Source organism: Diceros bicornis, chromosome 2 (genome assembly GCF_020826845.1).
Source record: "Diceros bicornis minor isolate mBicDic1 chromosome 2, mDicBic1.mat.cur, whole genome shotgun sequence".
Taxonomy (NCBI): Eukaryota; Metazoa; Chordata; class Mammalia; order Perissodactyla; family Rhinocerotidae; genus Diceros; species Diceros bicornis.
This window is the reverse complement of record NC_080741.1, coordinates 90,952,066-90,976,720: the sequence shown is the minus strand read 5'-3', so window position 1 is coordinate 90,976,720 and position 24,655 is coordinate 90,952,066. Positions and strand designations below refer to the sequence as shown.

At 38.7% G+C, this 24,655-nt stretch overlaps 1 protein-coding gene across 1 annotated transcript in view; it reads left to right on the top strand.

The window, feature by feature from the left end:
• LOC131420529 (uncharacterized protein FLJ43738-like) overlaps positions 1-24,655 on the top strand; it is a 99,977-nt gene that overhangs the window by 35,433 nt on the left and 39,889 nt on the right. Inside the window, exon 9 of the mRNA XM_058566630.1 lies at positions 16,008-16,894. Within this exon, the coding sequence (XP_058422613.1) occupies positions 16,008-16,894 (887 nt within the window). The remainder of the gene's footprint in view (positions 1-16,007; positions 16,895-24,655) is intronic.

Genomic DNA, 24,655 nt, shown 5'->3' with positions numbered 1-24,655 from the left:
AAGGGCAATGAATATAAAATGGTAAAAAATGTGGTAGATGTTAATTCAGCTATATCAATAATCACCTTAAATGGCTATGGTCTAAATATAACAATTAAAAGATACAGACTGTCAGAGCAGATTAAAAAGCCAAGACTCAACTATATGTTGTCTACAAGAAATCCACTTTAAATATAAAGATACAGATTAAAAGTAAAGGGATGGACAGAGATATACCATTCTAACACTAACGAAAAGAAAACTGCAGTGGCTATATTAATTACAGACGAAGCAGACTTCAGAGCAAGGGAAATTATCAGGAATAAGAAGAGGCATTACATAATGATAAAGGGGTCAATTCTCCAAGAAGACATAACGATCCTTAGTGTGTACGTACCTAACAACAAGAGTGTCAAATATATGAGGCAAAAACTGATAGAACTGCAAGTGGAAATAGATGAATTCACTATTATATTTGGAGACTTTAACACCCCTTTACCAGTAATTAACAGATCCAGCAGGCAGAAAATCAGAAAGGAGATATTTTAATTCAACAGCACCATCCATCAATGGGATCTAATTGACGTCTATAGATCTAAGATCATTTTGCATCTTCGTCCGAAAAATGCAGAATACATATTCTTTTCAAGTTCACTTGGATCATTCACCAAGACCACATTCTGGGTCATAAAACAAAACCTTAACAAATTTGAAAGAATAGAAATCATACAAAGTATGCTGTCAGACCACAATGGTATTACACCAGGAATCAATACAAAGATAACTGGAAAGCCTCAAAATACTTGGAGATTAAATACCACACGGGTCAAATATCAAGTCTCAAGAGAAATTAGAAAATATTTTAAATATACATAGAACTCTTAAAACTCAACAATAAGAAAACTAACAACTTGATTTTTTAAAAACGGTCAAGACATCTGAATAGACACTTCACCAAAGAAGATATACAGATGGCAAATAAGCAAATGAAGAGATGCTCAACATCATCTTGTCATTAGGGAACTGCAAATTAAAACAGTGAGATACCACTACACACCTATTAGAATGGCCAAAATCCAAAACACTGACAACAACAAATGCTGGCGAGGATGTGGATTAACAGAAACTCTCATTTCTTGCTGGTGGGAAGGCAAAATGGTACAGCCACTTTGGAGAACAGTTTGGCAGTTTCTTAGAAAACTAAAGATACTCTTAATGTGTAATCCAGCAATCGTGCTCCTTGGTATTTATCCAAATGAGCTGAAAACTTACTTCCACAGAAAAACCTGCACACAGATGTTTGTGGCAGCTTTATTCATAATTGCCAGAACTTGGAAGCAACCAAGACGTCCTTCAGTAAGTGAATGGATAAATAAACTGCAATACATCCAGGCAATGGAATATTATTCAGCACTAAAAAGAAATGAGCTGTTATGCCACAAAAAGACATGGAGGAATCTTAAATGCATATTACTAAGTGAAAGAAGCTGATCTGAAAAGGCTGCATACTGTATGATTCCAACTATATGACATTCTGGAAAAGACAAAACTCTGGAGATTGCAAAAAGATCAGGGGTTAGAGGAGAGGGTTAGGCAGAGTGTAGAGGATTTTTAGGTTATTGAAACTACTCCGTATGACACTGTAATGGTAGATACATGTCATTATACATTTGTCAAAAACCATAGAAGGTATAACACCAAGAGTGAATCCTAATTGAACTATGGACTTTGGGTGATAATGATGTGTCAGTGCAGGTCCATCGGTTGTAACAAATATACCACTCTGGTGGGGGATGTTTATGGTGAGATATGCTATACATGTGTGGGGACGGGGAGTATATGGGCACTCTTCGTACCTTCCACTCAGTTTTGCTGTGAACCTAAAATTGTCATAAAAAACAAAGTCTTTTAAATAAATCAAATATTTTGAACTAAATAAAAATGAAAGTACAACTTATCAAAATTTGTGGCGTGCAGCAGAAGCAGTGCTTAGAGGGAAATTTGTAGCATTGAATGTATATATTAGAATGGAAGAAAGATCTAAAATCAATCATCTAAACTTCCTCCTTAGGAAACTAGAAAAAGAAGAGCAAATTAAATCCAAAGCAAGCAGAAGAAAAGAAATAATAAAAATTAGAGCAGAAATCGATGAAATTGAAAACAGAAAATCAATAGAGAAAATCAAAACGAAACCAAAAGCTGCTTTTGAAAAGATCAATAAAATTGATAAATCTCTACCTAAGCTAAGAAAAAAGAGAGGAGACACAAATTACTAATACCAGAGAGGAAAAGAGGGGTCAGCAAGGTGGCAGAATAGGAGGTCCCCCATTCATATTCCCCCTCAGCAACAATACTTTGGCAGCCACCTGTGTGCAAAAAGTTCCCTTACGGAACATTGAGATTTGAGTGGGAGATTGTGAAACCTTGGTGGAGTCCAAGAACCAAGGATGGCCGTTTTGAGAAGGCAGACCCACACCCAGACTCGCTGACTGTGTGGTCCTGGCTACAGACCCAGAAACCATTCCATCTCCCTGTGGACTCAGCTACAGCCCTGTTTGGCCTTGGTCTTGCCACCAACATCATATGCCAAGGGACCTTGGAGGAGTCACACCCATGCCTTGGGTAATAGGCCTGCAGACCTCAGTTCCAGCTGTGGACCCTGAAGTTGACCATGACCCGGCTCCAGCTCCTCTCAGCCATGGTCCAGAAGTCCCTGGAGGCAAGCTGCCAAACTCAGTCTGACTTGAGATCCTGAAATGGCCCTGTAAATCGGCTCCAGACTCTCCCAGCTGCAGTCTGCAAGCAATCCTGCCAGCCCAGGGACCCAGTGGGAGACACTCCCACCTGTGCCCTCAGATCCTGAAGTGGCCCTATAATTCAGCTCTTGCCCCTGTCAGGAATCTACAAGCTGTCCTTCCAGCTAGGGACACAGCAGGGGACATGCCTGTTAGTGCCCCCAGAGGCAGGCCAGCCAACCTTTGTCTCCCAGCATATCCAGAAATGGCCTTGTGACTTGGCTCTAGTCCCTCCCAGCAGCAATCTACAAGCAGTCCTGCCTGCCCAGGGACCTGGCAGGAGACAGGTCTGTCTGTGCTTCCAGAGCCAGGTCTGTAGACCTCAGTCCCAGCTATGGACCCTGAAGCAGTACTGGAACTCGGTTCCAGCCCCTCCTGGCCCCAGTCTGAGGCCAGTCCTGCCCACCCAGGGACCTACCCAGTGGTCCAGCAGGAGCCCTCCCAGGGACCTCGCGAGAGCTACATCTGTCTTTGTACCTGGTAACTGGCCCACTGTCTGTGGACCCAACTGTGGCCTCTGAGGTGGACTCTTGTCCCAGTTCCAGACCTCTTGAACAAGGTTCTTGAGGCAATCTCATCCACTGGGGATTAGACAAGATCCATGCCCACCCAAACCCCTGGTAACACGCCCACAATTGCAGACCACACTGCAGACCCAGCAACATCTATGTAACTGGCTCCAACTCAGCTTAACTGTGATTCTCAAGCTAATACTATCAGCCGGGGGAACAGACAGGAGAAGGTCTTTACTTGTTGAAACAGCTCTGTAAAGACTGGAAGAGGTGTTTGCTCCTTCAAATGCACAGACACCAACACAAGGCTGCATTGATCATGAGGACTCAGACAAAAAATGATACCACCAAAGGAGATTAATAAAGCACCAGTGACTGACCCCAAAGAAATAGAGATCTCTGAATTGTCTGACAAAGAATTTAAAATAATCATCTTAAAGAAACTCAGTGAAATGCAAGAGAACACAGATAGACAACAAAGTGAAATCAGGAAAACAATGCATGCAGAAAAGAAGTTTAATAAAGAAGTAGAAACCGTAAAAAGAGCCAAACAGAAATCCTGGAGCTGAAAAATACAGTGACAGAACTGAAAAATTCAATAGAGAGCTTCAACATCAGACTTGATCATGCAGAAGAAGGAATCAGTGAGCTCAAAGACAAGTCATTTGAATTTAGCCAGTTAGAGGACAAAAAGAGAAAAGAATAAAAAAGAGTGAAGAAAGCCTACATGAATTATGGGAGACTATCAAGCAGACAAATATGCAGATCATGGGAGTCTCAGGAGGAGAAGAAAGGGAAGGAGACAGAAGCTTATTTAAAGAAACAATAGCTTAGAACTTCCCAAATCTTGGGAGAGATATGGATATTCAGGTACAGAAGCTCAAAGGATCCCAAGCAAGATCAATCCAAAGAAGATTACCCCAAGACACATTATAAAAAGACTGTTAAAACTCAAAGACAAAGGGAGAATTTTGAAAGCAGCAAAAGAAAAATGACTCATCACATACAAGGGACTCTCCATAAGGCTATCAGTGTATTTCTCAGGAGAAACCTTACAGGCCAGGAGAGAGTGAGATGATATATTCAAAGTGCTGAAAGGAAAAAACTTGCTAACCAAGAATACTGTACCTGGCAAAATTGTCCTTGGGAATGAAGGGGAGATAAAGACATTCCTAGACCAAAAAAAAACCTGAGGGAGTTCATCATCACTAGACCTATCTTACAAGAAACGCTAAAGGGAGTTCTTCAAGTTGAAATTAAAGGATGCTAAGTAACAATAGGAAAACATATGAAAGTATAAAACTTACTGGTAAAGGTAAATATATAATAAACAGTAAATAAATTCAGCATGCTATAATACTCAATGGTGATGTGCAAACGTAAATCACTTCTATTTCTAGTGTAAAAGTTAAAAGGCAGTAGTATTAAAAATAACTGTAGCTACAATAATTTGTTAATAGATGCACAATATAAAAAGATGTAAATTATGATGTCACTAGCATAAAATGTGAGGGGAGGAGAAGTAAAAGTGTAGAGTTTTGAATGCAATTGAAAGTAAGCTGTTATCAGCTTAAAGAAGACTTATAAGATGTTTTATGTAACCCTCATGGTAACTACAAAGAAAAAACCTCTAGTAGATAAACAAAAGAGAAAGAGAAAGAAATTAATCCACTACAAAATATCAGTCACAAAGGAAGACATCAAGAGAGGAAGAAAGGAACAAGGGAAATATGACAGTCAGAAAACAATTAACAAAAGGGCAATAGAAAGTCGTTACTTATCGGTAATTACTTTAAAGGTAAATGGGTTGAATTCTCCAATTAAAAGACGCAGAGTGGCTGAATGGATCAAAAAACAAGATCCAACAGTGTGCTGCCGCAAGGGACTCACTTTAGCTTCAAGCTGAAAGTGAAGGAATGGAAAAGGTATTCCATGCAAATGGTAACCAAAAGAGAGAAGGTGAATAGCAGACAAAATAGACTTTCAGTCAAAATTGGTCACAAGACACAAAAAAGGTCATTATATAGTGATAAAGAGGTCAATTCATCAATAGTCAATATATATGCACACAGCATTGGGGAGCACCTAAATATTTAAAGCCAATATTAATAGAACTAAAGAGAGAAATAGACAACAATGCAATAATACTATGGGACTTCTATGGGACTTCTCCCCACTTTCAACAATGGATAGGTTATCCAGACAGAAAATCAATATGGAAACAGCAGACTTGAATAACACAATAGACCAAATGGATCTAACAGACACGCAGAACATTCCATCCAACAGCACCTGAATACACATTCTTCTCAAGCAGACACAGAACTTTCTCCAGGATAGATCATATGTTGGGCCACAAAGCAAGTCGTATCAAATTTAAGAAGATTGAAATCATATCAAGTATCTGTTCTGACCACATTGGTATGAAACTAGAAATCAATAACAGGAGGAAAATTGGAAAATTCACAAATATGTGGAAATTTTAAGCAACACACTCCTGAACAACCAGTGGGTGAAAGAAGAAATCAAAATAGAAATCAGAAAGTATCTTGAGACAAATAAAAATGGAAACACAACATACCAAAACTTAGGAGATGCGACAAAAACAATTCTAAGACATTTGTTGTGATAAATGCCTACATTAAGAAGGAAATAATAAAGGTTAGATCAGAAATAAATGAAATAGGTACTAGAGAAACAATAACAAAAAATAAGTGAAACTAAGAGTTGGGTTTTTAAAAAAATAAAATTGACAAATGTTTAGCTAGACTCACCAAGAAAAAAGAGAGAGGACTCAAATGAATAAAATTATAAGTGACAGAGGAGACGTTACAACTGATACCAACGAAATAAAAAGAATCATAAGAGACTACTATGAGTAATTATACACCAATAAATTGGATAACCTAGAAGAAATGGATAAATTCCTACCTATAAGACTGAATTATGAAGAAATATAAAATCTGAACAGACCAATAACAAGTAAGGGGGTTGGGTTAGTAATCAAAAACCTCAGAACAAAGAAAAGCCCAGGACCAGACAGCTTCATGTGTAAATTCTACCAAACATTTAAAGAAGAATTAACACCAATCCTTTTCAAACTCTTCCCAAAAAATTGAAGAGGGAACACTTGCAAACTTATTTTATGAGGCCAGAATTACCTTTATACCAAAGCCAAATAAGGATGTGCAAGAAAAGAAAATTACAGGGCAGTATCCCTCATGAACATGGATGCAGAAATCCTCACCCAAATACTAGTAAACCAAATTCAATAGCATATTAAGAGGATCATACACCATGATCAAGTGGGATTCATCCTGGGATGCAAGGATGGCTTACCATATACAAATCAATAAATGTGATATACCACGTTAACAAAACAAAGGATAAAAATTATATGATCATCTCAATAGATGCAGAAAAATCATTTGACAAAATTCAACATCCTTTCATGATAACAACTCTCAAGAAGTTAGGTATAAAAGGAATGTACCTCAACATAATAAAGGCCATATGTGACAAGCCCACCACTAACATCCTGGTCAGTGGTGAAGAGATGAAAGCTTTTCCTCTAAGACCAGGAAAGACAAGGTACCCACTTGCACCACTTTCATTCAACACAGTCCTGCGAGATCTAGCTGGAGCAATTAGGCAAGAAAAAGAAAAGACATCCAAATCAGAAAAGCAGAAGTTAAATTGTCTCTGTTTGCAGATAACATGATCTTATATGTAGAAAACTAACGGTTCTACCAAGAAACTGTTTGCAGAATGCAAAGTCAATGTACAAAAATCGGTTGCATTTCTACACAACAACTAGTTATCTGGAAAATAAGAAAGCAATCCCATTTACAATAGCATCAAGTAGAATAAAATATTAGGAATAAATTTAAACAAAGAGGTGAAAGAGCCACACACTGACAGCTGCAAAACATTGCTGAAATAGAGAAGCAAATAAATGGAAAGACAAGGGGGCTGGCCCGGTGGTGTAGCCGTTAAGTTAGCACATTCCGCTTTGGCAGCCCGGGGTTCGCAGGTTCGGATCCTGGGCACAGATGTACACACCACTCGTCAAGCCATGCAGAGGTGGCGTCCCACATAGAGCAACCAGAAGGATGTACAACTATGACATACAACTATCTACTGGGGTTTTGGGGAGAAAAAAGGAGGAAGATTGGCAACAGATGTTAGCTCAGGGCAAATCTTCCTCAAAAAAAACAATCTTTAAAAAAAAATGGGAAGACATAGCATGCTCATGGACTGGAAGACTTAATATTATCAAAATGTCCATACTACCCAAAGCAATCTGCAGATTCAATGCAATCCCTATCAAAATTCCAATGGTGTTTTTCACAGACATGTCAAAAACAATCCTAAAATTAGTATAGAACCACAAAAGACCTCAAATAGCCAAAGAAACCTTGAGAAAGAACAAGGCTGGAGCCATCACACTTCCTGACTTCAAACTGTATTACAAAGCTATTGTAATCAAACCAGTATGGTGCTGGCATAAAAACAGACATGTAGACCAATGAAACAGAATAGAGAACCAAGAAATAAACCCACACATATATGGTCAACTGATCTATGACAAGGGCACCAAGAATACACAGTGGGCCTTACACCATATATAAAAATCAACTCAAAATGGATTAGAGACTTAAACAAAAGATATGAAACCATAAAACTCATAGAAGAAAACCTAGGGAGAAAGCTCCTTGACATTGGTCTTGGGAATGATTTTTTTGGATATGACACCAAAAGCACAGGCAGTGAAAGCAAAAACAAACAACTGGGGCTACATCAAACTAAATAGCTTCTGCACAGGAAAGGAAACCATTTTTTTAAAAAAGAAAAGGCAACCTAAGAAATGGGAGAAAGTATTTGCAAATAATATGTCTGATAAGGGGTTAATGTTCAAAATATATCAGTAACTCATACAACTCAACAGCAAAAAACCTAAATAACCCAATTTAAAAAATGGGCAAAGGACCTGAATAGACATTTTTCCACGAAGACATACAAATGGCCAAAAGGTATATTAAAAAGTGCTCATCATCACTAATCATCAGGGAAATGGAAATCAAACCCACCATGAGATATCACCTCATACCTGTTAGGATGGCTGTTATCAAGAAGACAAGAGATAACAAGTGTTAGCAAGGGTATGGAGAAAAGACAACCCTTGTACATTGTTGGGGGGAATGTAAATTGCTACAGCCATTATGGAAAACAGTATGGATGTTCCTCAAAAAAATTAAAAATAGCTATCATATGATTCAGCAATCCTACTCCTGGGTGATGAAGTCAGCATCTTGAAGAGATATCTGCTCCCATGTTAATTGCAGCATTATTCACAATAGCCAAGATATGGAAGCAACCTAAGTGTTGACAGAGGAATGGATAAAGAAAATGTGAGGCATGTACACACACACACACACACAGACATACATACACACGTATACAGTGGAATATTATTCAGCCATAAAAAGAAGGAAATCCTGCCATTTGCAACAACATGGATGAACTTGGAAGATATTATGCTAAGTGAAATAAGTCAGACAGAGAAAGATACTTTATGGTCTGGTTCTCATAGAGAACAGAGAGTAGAATGGTGGTTACCACGAGCCAGGAGGTGGTGAAAATGGGGAGATATTGGTCAAAAGGTACAAACTGTCAGTTATAACATGAATAAGTTCCTAAGGATCTAATGTTGAGCATGGTGACTATAGTTAATAATACCGTATTGTATACTTGAAATTTGCTAAGAGAATAATCTTAAGTGTTCTCAACATACCACCAACAAAAGAGGTTACTATGTGAGGTGATGGGTGTGTGAATTAACTTGTTTGTGATAATAATTTCACAATGTATATATATACCAAACCATCACATTGTACATCTTAAACATATGAAATATTTATTTGTCAGTTATACCTCAATAAACCTGGGGGGAAAAGAAATGAAAAAAGGATCACTACCTCAGATTCCAGGGACATTAAAAGGATAATAAAGGAATATTATTAACAACTCAGTGCCCACAAATCTGATAACCTAGATGAAATGGACCAATTCCTTGAAAGACAAAATTTACCAAACCCACACATGAAGAAATAGATGATCTGAATAGGCTTATCTCTATTAAAGAAATTGAATCACTAATTAATAACCTGCCAAAATAGAAAGCACCAGGCCCAGATGGGTTCAGTGGTGAATTCTACCAAACATTTAAGGAAGAAATTATACAAATTCTCTACAATCTTCTGCAGAAAACAGAGGCAGAGGGAGTACTTCCTAACTCATTATATGAAGTCAGCGTTACTCTAATACCGAAACCCAACAAAGAAATTGCAAGAAAGGAGAAGCGTAGAGCAATATCCGTCATGAACATTGATGCAAAACCCTCAATAAGATATTAGCAAATCAAACCCAACATGTATAACAAGAGTTATACATGCCTACAATCTTAGTAGGATTTATTCCAATTATGCAAGGCTAGTTGAACATTTGAAATTCAAGTAATAAAATCCATCACATCAGTGGGCTAAAGACATGTCATATTGGATTACAGCCCACCCTAATGACCTTGTCTTAACTTGATTACGTTTGCAAAGACCCTATTTCCAAACAAGGTCACACTTCCAGGTACCAGGGGTTAGAACTTCAACAGACCTTTTGGGGTGACATAATTCAACCTGTAAAAATTCCCTTTCACCATGTAACATATTCACAGGTTTTGGGGATTAGGATGTGAATGTCTTTGGGGGGGGTGGGTATTATTCTGCCTACCACAATAAGCATGGTTATTTTAATGTCTGCGTCTGATAATTCTAATTTCTGGAGCCTGTCAGATTGTTTATATGCTTTATTGTTTCTACTGGTTCTTATTCATGGTGTCTTGTTTAGTATGCCTGTTTATCTTTGTGAACTTGACATTGTATTCGAAAAATAATTTATAGAAATAATTTGCAGCCTAGTATTTATCTTCCTTCAGAGAAGATTTTTTTTCTTCTGACAGGTGCTAGGGACTTAATCCAATTTCAGTTTTATTGAGATGTAATTGACATACAGTACTGTGTAACTTTAAGGTGTACAGCATAATGACTTGACCCACATATACTGTGAAACGGTTACCACAGTAAGCCTAGTTAACATCCATCATCTCATATAGATACTTATGATGAGAACTCTTAGGGTAAAGAGTTTGTTTTTCAGTAGGCCCCTGGAGCTGGCAGCTGCCCACATCCTGCTCTGGCTGTCTCCTCTTTGACACTTGCATCTTTTTGTCTTTGGAGTCAAAAATGATGCTCAGCATCTCAGAAATCTGTTCTGGAAATGGCAGATGTAGTATCAACTGCTAGAGTCAGGTCTCTGGATTTCTTTCTTCCTCAGACTCGTGGGTCAGGAATTTAATTTTTCCACCATCTTTACGGATCTCCAGTGACATTAAGGAAATACTTTGGATATTTTGTCTCTTTTTTTCTGGTTGCCTTTATCAGGAAGATTAGTTTTGATTATCTGTTCTGCTGTTACTGGAAGTCTGTTATCTTTTTAAAAATGTTGTACATTACATCCCCAGTACTAATTTATTTTATAACCGGAAGTTTGTACCTTTTGACCACTTCATCCAGTTCCCCCTCCCACACCCCCGGCCTCCGGTAACTACAAATCTTATCTCTTTTTCTATGAGTTTGTTTGGTTTTTTAGATTCCACATGTAAGTGAGATCATACCGTGTTTGTCTTTCTCTGTCTGACTTTTTTCACTTAGCATAATGCCTCAGGGTTCATCCATATTGTTGCAAATGGCAGGATTTCCTTCTTTTGTATGGCTGAATAATATTCAGAGAAGATATGGTGTGTATGTGTACTTACACACCATATTTTCTTTATCCATTTATCCATTGATGGACGTTTAGGTCGTTTTCATGTCTTGGCTATTGTAAATAACGCTGCTATGAACATGAGGGTGTATATATCTTTTTGAATTAGTATTTTCGTTTCCTTCGGATATATTCCTAGAAGTAGAATTGCTGGATCATATAGTAGTTTTATTTATAATTTTTTGAGGAACCTCCACACAGTTTTCCATAATGGCTGTACCAATTTACAGTCCCACCCGCAGTGCACAAAGGTTCCCTTTTCTCCACATCCTCACCAGCATTAGTTATCTCTTTTCTTTTTCGTGACAGCCATTCTACCAGGTGTGAGGTGATATCTCATTGTGGTTTTGATGTGCATTTCCCTAATGATTCATGATACTGATCACCTTCTCATGTATCTCTTGGCCATCTGTATTGGTGGTAAACTCTCTCAATTTCTGTTTGCCTGAAAATGGCTTTATTTCACTCTTGTTCTTGAAAGATAGATCGAAAAGTTATCTTCTCTTAGCGTTCAGAAGATATTATTTCAGTTTCTTCAGGCTTTCTTTGTTCCTCTCAGTCTAATTGTTCTTTTGAATATAAGCTGTTTTTCTCTCAAGGTGATTTCAAGATCACTCCATCTTCGGTGTTCTGAAATTTCACTGTGATATGTAGGTGTGGTTTCTTCTGTTCATTATTCTGTGACACGTGCCTCTTCAGCCTATGATTCTTGTCTTTGATGTGTTCTTAAAAATGCTCTGTCCTTGGGGCTGGCCCCGTGGTGTAGTGGTTAAGTGTGCACGCTCTGCTGCTGGTGGCCTGGGTTCAGATACTGGGCATGCACCAACGCACCACTTGTCAGGCCATACTGTGGCGGCGTCCCAAATAAAGTGGAGGAAGATGGGCACAGATGTTAGCTCAGGGCCAGTCTTTCTCAGCAAAAAGAGGAGGATTGGCATGGATGTTAGCTCAGGGCTGATCTTCCTCACACACACACAAAAAAGCTCTGTCCTTATCTTTTCTATTTTTACCTCTCTGCAATTCTATTTGTAATTGTCTTCTGGAACTCCAATTAGATATATGTCAGATCTTATATTTTTCCCCATTTTCTCTTAACCTTTCTTTTATATTTCTGATATCTTTGTCTTTTTATGTCAACATGGGTAATCCATTCAGCTCTGTATTCTAGTTCACTAATTCTCTCTTCAACTTTTTCTAATCTGGTATTGAGATTTTTTTTGGAATGGGATGAAGATTAAGTTTTTAAAAATATTTTCTCACTGAGGTATAACACTACTCATAACACACCAGAAGTCTTCTCATACCACTTCATAATCTCTAATCCTTCCCTCACACTCCCCCTTTCTAGTTAACTCCACCACCACCCTTAGCCCCTGGAAACCACTGATCTGTTCTCCACCTCTGTAGTTTTTCCTTTTCCACAATGTCATATAAATGGAATCATACAGTAATAACATTTTATAGTCTGCTAGCAGCAAATTCCCTCATAGTTGTGTTTCATATGAGAATGACTTTTATATCACCTTCTTCCCTAAAGTATATTTACACTGGATTTAGAATTCTGGGTGAAAATTTCTTTCTTTTTCAGCACTGTAAACATTTTGTTCAAGTTTATTATGGCCTCCTTAGTTTCTGTTGAGAAATCCATAGTTATTCAAATTGTTGTTCTCCCAAGAGTAACACGTCATTTTTCTCTGCCTGCTTTCAAGTCGCATTGTTTGTCTTTGGTTTTCACCAGTTCAAGAGGATGTGTCTCGGCATGTGTTTCTTTCGACTTTATCCTGATTGGGACTAAGTTTCTTGAATCTGTAAGTTTATGCCTTTTGCCAAATTTAGGAGATTTTCAGCCATTATTTCTTCAAATATTTTTTTCTACGAATATCTTTTCTCCTCTCCTCCTGGGACTCTGATGATACAAATGTTAGACCTTTTGATGTTGTCTCACAAGTGCCTGAGGCTCTGTTTACTTTTTAATTTTCAATCTTTTTTCTCTGTGTGTTCAGATTGCATACTTTCTTTTGATCTATCTTCAAGTTTACTTACTCTTTCCTCTGCCATCTCCATTTAGTTCTTTGGGCCACCGAGTGAATTTTTTATTTCAGTTATTATATTTTCAGTTCTAAAATTTCCATTTGGTCCATATACCTTCACTCTACTTCTGTTTGCTGAGGCTGGCTACCTTCCACTTGTTTGATGAGTGTTTGCTGTTACTTCTTGGAGCGTGGTTATAACAGTGATTTTAAAGTCTTCATCTGATAATTTCAATATTGAGTCACCTCAGAGTTGGCATCTCTTGGTTGTCTCTCCCTTTGATAACTGGTCACATTCCTGGTTCTTTGTATGTCACGTAATTTTGGATTGTATCTTAGACATTTTGAATATTATGTTATGAGACTCTGGGTCTTGTTTAAATCCTATGAGAATGTGGCTTTTTTGTTTTATTAGACAATAGACTCTGTTAAGGTCAAGCTGCAAGTTCCAACTCACCTTCTGTGTGCTGTGGTTTTAAAGCAGGTTCATTTTCAAAGATTTTGTAGTGATATTAAAATCTGTTCTGCACGTGCACCACTCAGGGGCCAGTCTGAGACCTGTGCAGTGGTCTACTCTGTAGTTCAGTTCTCAAAACCTCTGGTATGCTGCTTAAGGTGAGATCCATACATGCACAGTTCAGGGATAAGCCCATGAGTTTACATGTAACTTTTTGGGATCCCTTTCTTGTTTTCCCCCCTTTCCACACTCTTCAACTCCTAAGGAGTCCCCATCCTGGGCCTTTGGCTTGAAAGGTGTAACTTTAGTGTTCCTCGTCTAACATGCATTTCCTGAGACTGGGTCGGCCTCTGAGGACAGTGGTGGGAAGATATATAGAGAAAAAACAATGGGGATTCTCCACATTCTCTTCGGATCACAGTTCCTCTGGTCAAAGAGGATTCTCCTCGCAGACTGTTAGGTGCCCACCCTGCTGCTGCCATTGCCACAGATGGCAGCTTTGGAACTTGAACTTGCCTGAGGGCAGGGCCAGGAAAGAAAAATCAGGGGATTTCACCCCACCCTCTCTGTCCCATAGAGGTCCCCTCTCCCATTCCTTGGAACAGAGAGAGAGGGCTTCTCTTAGTGCTCGCTCTGGTGCATGATTCTGGGATTCGGGCTTCCTTTGAGTCCAGTCTGTGGCACACAGGAGGAAAATAAAACCCAGGACACTCATTGCTAGGTTGGTTGTACTTTGAGTTTGGTCTCCTTCCCCAATCCGCCCACTTCCTTTTACTTTTCAGAGTCCTCTGATAGCTGCTCATGCATTCTGTCTAGAGTTTTAGTTACATTCACTGGGAAATGCAGGGTGGGGTGTGCTTACTCCATTTAACCAGATTTGAGTGTTCCTCTTTGACTATTTTTAATTTTTTTCTTTTTTATTATTGATTTTTATATTCTGGATACAAGTCCTTTGTCAGATATATATGTATTATATGTATTTTCTGCCAGTCTGGGGCTTGACTTTAATTTTTTTAATAGCATCTTGATGAAGTCCATTTTATCAACTTTTTCTGTTATGATTAGTGCTTTTTGTGTCCTGTCAAAGAAATCTTTTCCCACCTCAAGTTCATGAAGATACTCTCTTATGTTTTCTTCTAGAAGATACATAATTTTGTCTTTGATGTTTAGGTCTATGATTCATCTAGGATTAATTGCATTTTGCTGGCCATGAAAATTTCTATATTTCTTTAACTTCTCTCTGTGATGTATTGTAGTTTTCAGTGTACGAGTCTTACACATCTTCCATTTAATTTCTCCCTAAGTAGTTTATGTTTTTATACTACTGTAGGTCATATTTTTAAAATTTCATTTTTAAATTATTTGTTGCTAGTAAGTACAGTTACAATAGATTTGACCTTGATAATATTTTTATTTTTTTAAGCTAAAAAATATATTTACTTTATGTATCTGATCATTCTGATATCTTATGCCTTTGTGCATCTGATTTTGCTGGTAGTACCTTTTCCCCTTAGGTGTTTTGTGATTTTTACTGTGATCTCATATTCAATGGAAATTGTGGGAATTCTTTGAGACCTAGGTTGAAAGTGGATTTCTCCAGAAGGTTTCTTAATTACTTCCACCAGGTACCTGGGAGTGCTACCAAGCCAGCATTATTTTTAAATAAATTTTCAGCTTCCTTATAAAATAAACAGTACACTTAGAGTAAGAATTTGAACCACAGACCTGTGTAAGGGTTAGCTTTCGATTATAAAATCTTAACACTAAGGTTAAAACATGCAAAGGTCCCTGTTTTCTGCCTCAAAACAGCTCTGCCCCTCCTTTCCATCTCCTTCTCCATGCCCTCTTAAGCCCCAGACCTCTGAGTCTTTTTTGCCTTGTTGCACCTTTCCACGTGGATACTTAGTATGCTAAAGGTGAGCCTGCACCAACTTTCCAGATGTATGTGTCTGGAAAATATGGATTACTTTTTCTGAAAACCACTTATTTCCACCTTTTCTGTGCCTAGCCTTGGGCTGAGGAACTAGAAATACAGATGTGAAAAAGGCACGTGGCCTTTCTTCCTGACACTGTGAGTTTGGGAGGAAGAAATAGTCACTAATATTTATTGAGCCCTTGTCTTGTGCTAGCCACCATTGTGGTGCTTTCACATTTGTCACTCAGTCCTAGGAATGACCTTGCAGAGCAGGCTTTCTCGTAGGAATTTTGTGGATGTGGAAACCCAGGCGCAGGGGCTACAGGTAGTGAGTTTGGCACTGGGATTTGAGCCCCCTGTGCTGGTAGCCTTCCTTTAGAGGGAAGGCAGAGTGATTGCTGTTGCAGCCCAGTGACCTGCTGTCACCTTGCTCTCTTGTAGAGGCTGTGCACACCTGTGTACTGCAAGTACCAGTTCCATAAGACTCCGGTTCACAAGACTGAGGGGCAGCCCCATGGGGTCCGTATCTACTTTGAGGACATCAATGTCATCTTCCTTGGGCTGATGCACCCCAGTGACCTGAGGGAATACCTGGAGGGCCCCCCCATGGTGGTGGAAGTCCACGACCGGGACCGCAAGTCAGAGGAGTATTCCCAGAAACCCACCCTGTTTGGGGAGGACCCCCTGGATTCATACCTCAACTTCCAGGCCCTCTTCTCTCCCAAAGAGACAGAATCACAAAACAAGATGTGGGACCCTTATGGGGTTGCCCACGTCAGTTTTGCCGACCTCCTTCTCGGCCACAAGTTCTTGAACCTGGCGGTCCCCATCCAAAACTGCAAGCCTAAGCCCGCAGACTGTGGCCCGGACAGCAGGAGCAGGAAGGTGGTGGGGTTTAGGGTTCCCACAGACGGCCTCCAGCGTGGCCCAATGCCCATGGGCAACTACCTAGAGGCCAACTCCACACTCAAGCTGCGAGTGGACATCGCAGTGCCACTGCAGGCTGGGGCTGAAGCCCCCAATCCAGACCTCACAGGCACCCGGTTTGGTCGCATGATTTTCATGTTTGGCTCCAGGGAGATCCTCCTACACAGCCTCCTGCAGGACATCACCATGATCAACGCCAAGGCCCTTGATCTGGACTCCTACCCTATTGAAAACATCCAGCAGATCCTGTCAGGCTTTAAGATGTGGGTGAAGATCCAGGAAAGGGAGGACCTGGATGTGCTCACGGGCTTCCATCTGCTGGATGGGAAGATCCACCTCCTCGTTCTGGAAGGCTTGGCTGACCAAGGCTTGAAGTGTCTATGGGAGCGCCACGAAAGCCAGTAAGTGGTTTGTTTTGTGTTTCATGGAAAAGTGATGGCATTTGGTTGTGGAGTGAGTGGAGAGATCTTTCCAAGCCAAGCTCAAGTTCAGTGTCCTCATCTATGAGAGGGATATATTGATTCAGTTCCTCTTGGGGTTTGTATAAGACACTTTGCAGAGCTCAGTAACTGGACTTGATAACAGGAAAAATTGCTTGCCTTTGGTTGAAGGGAAAACTTTAGGGATGGTATGGAAGAGAAGGTGGTTCAGGAAAATGGGTCCTGCCTTCAGACTTCTGAAGGGCCTACTCGGTTAATAGGGAGGAGAATGTTCTTATGGCCCTAAGATGGACACCACAAGGAAATAGATTCTAACTCTGCCCAAGTAAGACATATCTGATTATTTTGAAGCTTGAGAGGCTGCCTAGACTACAGAAAGTGCCCCTTTCCTGGAGGCTTTCAGGAGCAACTGATGGCTGCTCAGTGGGGACGTTGTAAAGGCAATTAAAGTGTCCGATTCTGGGCTGGAGCAAGTGGCCCCTCATGGTCCTTCCATTCTTTACTTTTGGTGACATGGTACTTCTCTTTTCCTTTCATGATTTGCAAGTATCCTAGTTTGGGTAAATAGGACCTCTGTCGTTTAGTCTGCAGGTCCCGTCTGTGTCCTCAGAGCTCAGATGCCCCAGGCCCCAGGCGCTGACAACATCGGCAGGGAGTCAGAAGTTGACTCTGTCCACACAGGAGGGGAGTGCAGCACTGTGGGGGCCTGTCTTTATGTGCTGATGGGCCAAGAGGCACTGGTGAGGAGCTGGCCTTATGGCTAGTTATTTGCCCAAGAGAACTGAAAACATGTCCACACAAAAATGTGCACATGAATGTTCATAGCAGCATTATTCATAGTAGTCAAAAGTGGAAACAACCCAAAGGTCCATCAACTGAAGAACAAAATGTAATATATATTTTTTTCCAAAATGTGATATATTCATACAATGGAAGAATATTCAGCCATGAAAAAGGAATACAGTATTGATACACATATGTCAACATGGATGAACCTTGAAACCATTATGCTAAGTAAAAGAAGCCAGACATAAAAGGCCACATATTATATGATTCCCTTTATATGAAATGTCTAGCATAGTCAAATGCATAGAGATAGAAGAAGATGAGTGGTTGCCAAGGTCTCAGGGGAGAGATGAAGGAGAAGTGGGGAGTGACTGCCAACGGGTACAGTTTCTTTTTGGGGTGATGAACATGTTCTAGAATTAGACAGTGTTTATGGTTGCACAACATTGTGAGTATACTAAAAAACCACTAAACTGTACACTTTAAAAGGGTGACCTTGATGGTGTGTGGTAAAGAATTTGGCCTTGCCCAAGAGAAGTCTGGCCTTTGCCCTTGGCTTCCGGGAGGTGATCTGTGTCATACCTAGCAAGAATGTCATTTTTTAGGTTGGGCGCTGACCACACAGGGTCTTAGGATGGGACCTGCCTTAGCTGATAGTCATAGGATGGAGGTTGGCCGTACCAGAAGGACCAACAATGTGAGTTAGGGTGGAGGCTTTGGGTCATGCCATGTCAGTGGACCTGGAGACTGAGATAGCTGTGTGGGCAGTCAGTCAGTCATGCTTTCTGTAATGCAGCCGCCATAAAACCTCTGGACATCAAGGCTTGGGGGCGCTACTTTGCATGTTATAGGTCATCAATGTCCTAAGGGTAACACATCCTGACTCCATGAGGAAAGAGCAGTGGAAGCTTTGTGGAAGCACCCTGGACCGTGCCGTATGTATCTCTTCCTTTAGCTGATTTTAATCTCTATTCTTTCTCTGTAATAAGCCATGAGTGTGAGCATTACAGCTTTTAGTAATTCTGTGAGTTCTTCTAGCAAATTGACAAACCTGAGGGTGGTTTTAGGAACCCCCTAAACTTGCAGTTGGTGTCAGAAGTCAGGGCATTTTAGGGGACTGTGCAGTTTGGCTAACTCGGTGCATATGGTGTGGGAATTATATCTCAATTAAAACTTTTTTTCCAATGGCAGAAATAACATAAGGTAGGTTCACTGACCCAGTTCAACTTAGTTAGAAATAAAAAACAAATCATTAACCAGAAGAAAAAATTCACGTGCTTGTAAATTAACAAATACTTCCAAATAACCCATGGGTCAAAGAGAAACTGTAATGGAAATTAGACATTTTTGTTTTGAAAATAATGAGAATAGTGTATTATCTAAATTTGTGGGGTGATGTTAAAGCATTATTTAGAGAAAACTTTATAGCCTTAAATGCTTATATTAGAAAAGAAGAAAGGATGAAAATTACTGAGACATAACTGTAGATATTTCAGACATTGAAATTAGTGTTTTAAACTATGTCAATAAATTAAAAAAATTACAAGAAATTCAAAAGATAATACCAAAAATATTTTCAGATAAGATAGTTTAGGTTTCTGGATACAAAAATTAATGTAAAAATCTATTGAATTTCTGAATACTATGTACATACAAAAAATAATTTTTAAAAGGAATACTTTAAAAATCATAAAAATATGAAATTCGTGGGAGTAAATTCAACAGAAAGGTGTGAAAGACTTGTATCATGAATATCATAGAACTTTTAGAAACAGTAAAGAAAACCGAAATAAAGGAAGAGACATATCATGTTCATGGATTGGAATACTAAATGTTGTAAGTGTCAGTTATCCCTAAATTGGATCTATAGATTCAATGCAATCTCAATTTTAAAATACCAACTTTTTTAAAAGTGTGGAACTTGAAAAGCTGATTTAAAAATTTATATCAACATGTAGATGTTTTAAAAAAGACACTCTTGAATAAGAAGAAGATGGAAGAACTTGCTCTACTAGATATCAAGACTCATTATAAAACTATAGTAATTAAGACAGTGTGGTATTGGTTCAGGGACAGACAAGCAGACCTATGGAATATAATAAAAACTCAAAAACAGACCTATACTTAAGTGGTCACTTGACATACGAATAAGTGACATTGCAAAATCAGTGGGAAATGAACATAGTAAAATCATTGAATTGTACACTTTAAAAGGGTGAATTCGCACAATGTGATATCACTTCACACCCACTAGGATGGCTAGAATCAAAAGTTAGATAATAACAAGTGTTAGCAAGGATGTGGAGAAATCAGAATTGTCATTCACTGCTGGTGGGAATTAGTCACTTTGGAAAACAGTGTGGCAGTTCCTCAAATGGTTAAACAGGGTTACTGTTTGACTCAGCAATCCCACTCCTAGGTAAATGCCCAAGATAAATGAAAACATATGTCCACACTAAACTAGTACGCAAATGTTTGTAACAGCATTGTTCATAGTAGCCATTAGGTAGAAACAACTCAGATGTCCATTAATTGATAAATGGGTAAAGAACTTGTGGCATATAAATACAATGAACTATTATTTGGACGTAAAAAGGAATGCAATACTTATAGATGCTACAACATGGATGAACCTTGAAAACATTATTCTAAGTGAATGAAGTCAGTCACAAAAGACCACATGTTATATGATTCATTTGTATTAAATGTCCAGAATGGGCAAATCTATAGAGACAGAAGGTAGATTAGTGGATACTTAGGGCTGTGGGTCAGGGGTATGGATATAGGGGTAGATAGGTAAGGGGTACAAAGTTTCTTTTTTAGGTGATGAAAATGTCCTAAAATTGATTGTGGTGATAGTTGCATATATCTGTGAATAGATTAAAAACTATTGAATTTTACACTTTAAGTGAGTGAATCGTAAGGCATGTGAATTATATCTCAATTTAAAAATTCCTCTAGTGGACAAAAAAATTTCAGTAAGGAAAGGGTAAACTTTTAAATAAATGGTGTTGGGATAATTGTTTATCCGTAGGAAAAATGGAAAAGAACTTCCTACATCAAACCATTCACAAAAATCAATTCTAGCTGGATGAAAAACCTATGTACATTTTTAACTTTTCATTTTGAAATAACTGTGGAGTCACAGGAAATTTAAAGAATATTACAGAGAGGTCCCATGGACCTTTCACCCAATTCCACCCAATGGTTGCAACCTACTTAACTATCCACAGTTATATTGATACACTATACACAACAATATCTAAACCAGGAAATTGACATTGGTACAATGTGTGTGTGTTGTTTGTGACAGTTTATCAGATGTAAATTTGTGTGAGCACTACTACAATGAAGATACAGAACTATTATCTCACCACAAAGATCTCCCTCATGCTTTAACCGTCCTTAACCACTGGCAACCATTAATCTGTTTTCCATTTCCATCATTTTGTCATCTGGAGAATGTTACACATAAATGGAATCATAAAGTGTATGATTTTTTGAGATTTTTTTTTCCAGTCAGCATAATACCCTGAGTTGTGTGTGTCAATAGTTTGTTCATTTTTATTGCTGAGTAGTATTTAATGGTATGGAAGTGCCACAATTTAACCAACCACCTATTGAGGGACATTTTGGTTGTTTCCAGTTTTTTGATTATTACAAATGAAGCTGCGATGAACAATAATGTCCAAGTTTTTGTGTGGACAAAAGTTTTCATTTCCCTGGGATGTACCCCTGAGAGTGTGATTGCTGGGTGATATGGTAAGTGTATGTGTAGTGTGGTAGGCAAAATTCTAACTTGGCCCCCAAGATTCCTGCCCCTGGTGTGCACACACCTTCTCCCAGTTATTCAACCAATCTAGGTACTTCTGTGGAGGGATTTTCCAGCAATTAAGGTCCCAAATTGATTCACTTTAAGATAGGAAGGTGGGCCTGATCTAATCAGGTGAGCCCCATAAAAACAGACAGTTTTCTCAGGTTGGTCTAGATGTGAGAGACAGAGAAAGTCAGGGGTTCAAAGCTCAAGAAGGACTAAATGCATTGTTGCTGGCTTGAAGATGGAGGGGGCCACGTGTCAAGGAATGCAGGTAACCTGTAGGAACTGAGAGCAGCCCTGCTGACCTCGAGCAAGAAAGTGGGGACCTCAGTCCTAAAACCACAGAGGACTGAATTCTGCCAGCAATAAGAATGAGCTTGAAAGTGGATTTTTGCAGGGCATCCAGATCAGAACTCCTTCTGGCTGACCCCTTGGTTTCAGCCTTGTGATACCCTGAGCTAAGAACCCTGTCACGCTGTGCTGGGCTTTGGATTTGCAGAACTGTGTGGGCTAATACATTGTCTTAAGCTGCTAATTTGTGGTAATTTGTTACACAGCAATAGAAAACTAATACATTAAGTTTTTAAAGAAACTACCAAGTTATTTTCCAGAGTGGCTATAACATTTTACATTTCTACTAGCAATGTAGGAGAGATGCAGTTTCTTTGTATCCTTGCCAGCTTTTGATATTGTCAGTATTTTTTATTTTAGCTGCTCTAATAAGTGTGTAGTCATGTCTCATTGTGGTCTTAATTAGCATTTCCCTAATGGCTAGTGATGTGGAACATCTTTTCATGTGCTAGGTGCCATCATATGAGTGTTCTTCATATTTTCTAGGTGTGAGTCCTTTGTCAGATATGTGGTTAGCATATCATATTTCTCCACTTTGTAGGTTGTCTTTTCATTGTCTTAAAAAGGACTTTTCTAAAGAAAAAGTTTTAAATTTTCATGCAGTCCAATTTATTGATTTTTTTCTCTTATGGATTATGCTTTTGGAGCCATGTTTAAGAATTCTTCATAAAGCCTTATGTCCTGAGTATTTTCTTCTAAAAGTTTCATAGTTTTATGATTTACATTTAAATCTATGATCCATTTTGAGTTAATTTTTGTATAAGGTGCAAGGTTTAGGTAGAGGTTTTTTTCTTTATTATTTTTTTATTGAGATATACTTGATATGTTAGTTTCAGATGTACAGCATAATGATTTGATGTTTGTGCATATTGTGAAATGATCACCACAATAAGTCTAGTTAACATTTGTCACCATACATACAGATGTCTTTTCTTGTGATGAAAACTTTTAAGACCTACTCTCTTTAGCAACTTTCAAATGTGCGATACAGTATTATTAACTATAGTTGCCATGCTGTAAATTACATCTCCATGACTTATTTATTTTGTAACTGGAATTTTGTACCTTTTGACCACTTTCACTCATTAGGCCTACCCCCCGCCCCACCTCTGGCCACCACCAATCTGTTCTCCGTGTCAATGAGCTTGGTTTGGTTTTTTGTTTGTTTGTTGTTAGATTCCACATATAAGTGAGATCATACGATATTTGTCTTTCTCTGACTTATTTCACTTAGCGTAATGTCTTCAAGTTCCATCCACGTTGTCACAAATGGCAAGATTTCCTTCTTTATTTATGGCTGAATAATATTGCATTTTGTGTGTGTGTGTGTGTGTGTGTGTGTGTGTGTGTGTATGCAGATTTTCTTTATTCATTTATCCATCGATGGACACTTGGGTTGTTTTCGTATCTTGGCTATTATAAATAATGCTGCAGTGAACATGGGGATGCAGCTATCTCTTCGAGTTAGCGTTTTTGTTTCCTTCAGATAAGTACCCAGAAGAGGACTTGCTGGATCATATAGTAGATCTATTTTTAATTTTTTGAGGAACCTCCATACTATTTTCCATGGTGGCTGCACCAATTTACATTCCCACCAACAGCGCAGAAAGGTTCCCTTTTCTCCACATCCTTGCCAAGACTTGTTATTTCTTGTCGTTTTGATAATAGCCATTCTGACAGATGTGAGGTGATATCTTATGGTTGTTCTGATTTGCATTTCCCTGATTAGTGACGTTCAGTATCTTTTCATGTACCTGTTGGCCATCTGTATGTTCTCTTTGGAAAATGTCTGTTCAAATCTTCTGCCCATTTTTTAATCAGATTCTTTGGGGTTTTTTTGCTGTTGAGTTGTATGAGTTCTTTATATATTTTTGATATTAACCCATTAGATATGTGATTCGCAAATGTTTTCTCCCATGTAGTAGGTTGCTTTTTCATTATGTTGATGACTTCCTTTGTTGTGCAGAAGCTTTTTAGTTTGATGTAGTCCCATTTGTTTGTTTTTGCTTTTGTTACCTTTACTTTTAGTGTCAGATGCAAAAAATCATTGCCAAGACCGATGTCAAGGAGCTTACCACCTATGTTTTCTTCTAAGAGTTTTATGGTTTCAGGTCTTACATTCAAGTTTTAATCCATTTTGAGTTAATTTTTGTGTATGGTGTAAGATGATAGTCCAGTTTCAGTCTTTTGCCTGTGGCTGTCCAGTTTTCCCAGCACCATTTATCGAAGAGACTCTCCTTTCCTCATTGTATTCTTGGTCCCTTTGTTGTAAATTAATTTACGTATACAAGTAGGTCTTTTTCTGGGCTCTTGATTCTATACCATTGTTCTCTGTGTCTGTTTTTATGCCAATACCATACTATTTTGATTACTATAGCTTTGCAATATAGTTTGAAATCAGAGAGCATGATGCCTCCAGGTTTGTTGTTCTCTCTCAGGATTGTTTTGGCTATTTCGGGTCTTTTGTGGTTTCACACAAATTTTGTGATTGTTTTATTTCTGTGAAAAGTAGCATTGGAATTTTGATAGGCATTGCATTGAATCTGTAGATTGCATTGGGTAGTATGGACATTTTAACAATATTCTTCCAATCCATGAGCACAGAATTATCTTTCCATTTATTTGCATCATCTTCAATTTCTTGCATCAGTGTCTTATAGTTTCAGTGTACAGGTCTTTCAGTCCTTAGTAAAGTTTATTCCTAGGCATTTTATTCTTTTTGGTGCAATTGTAAATGGCAATGTTTGCTTAATTTCTCTTTCTAATAG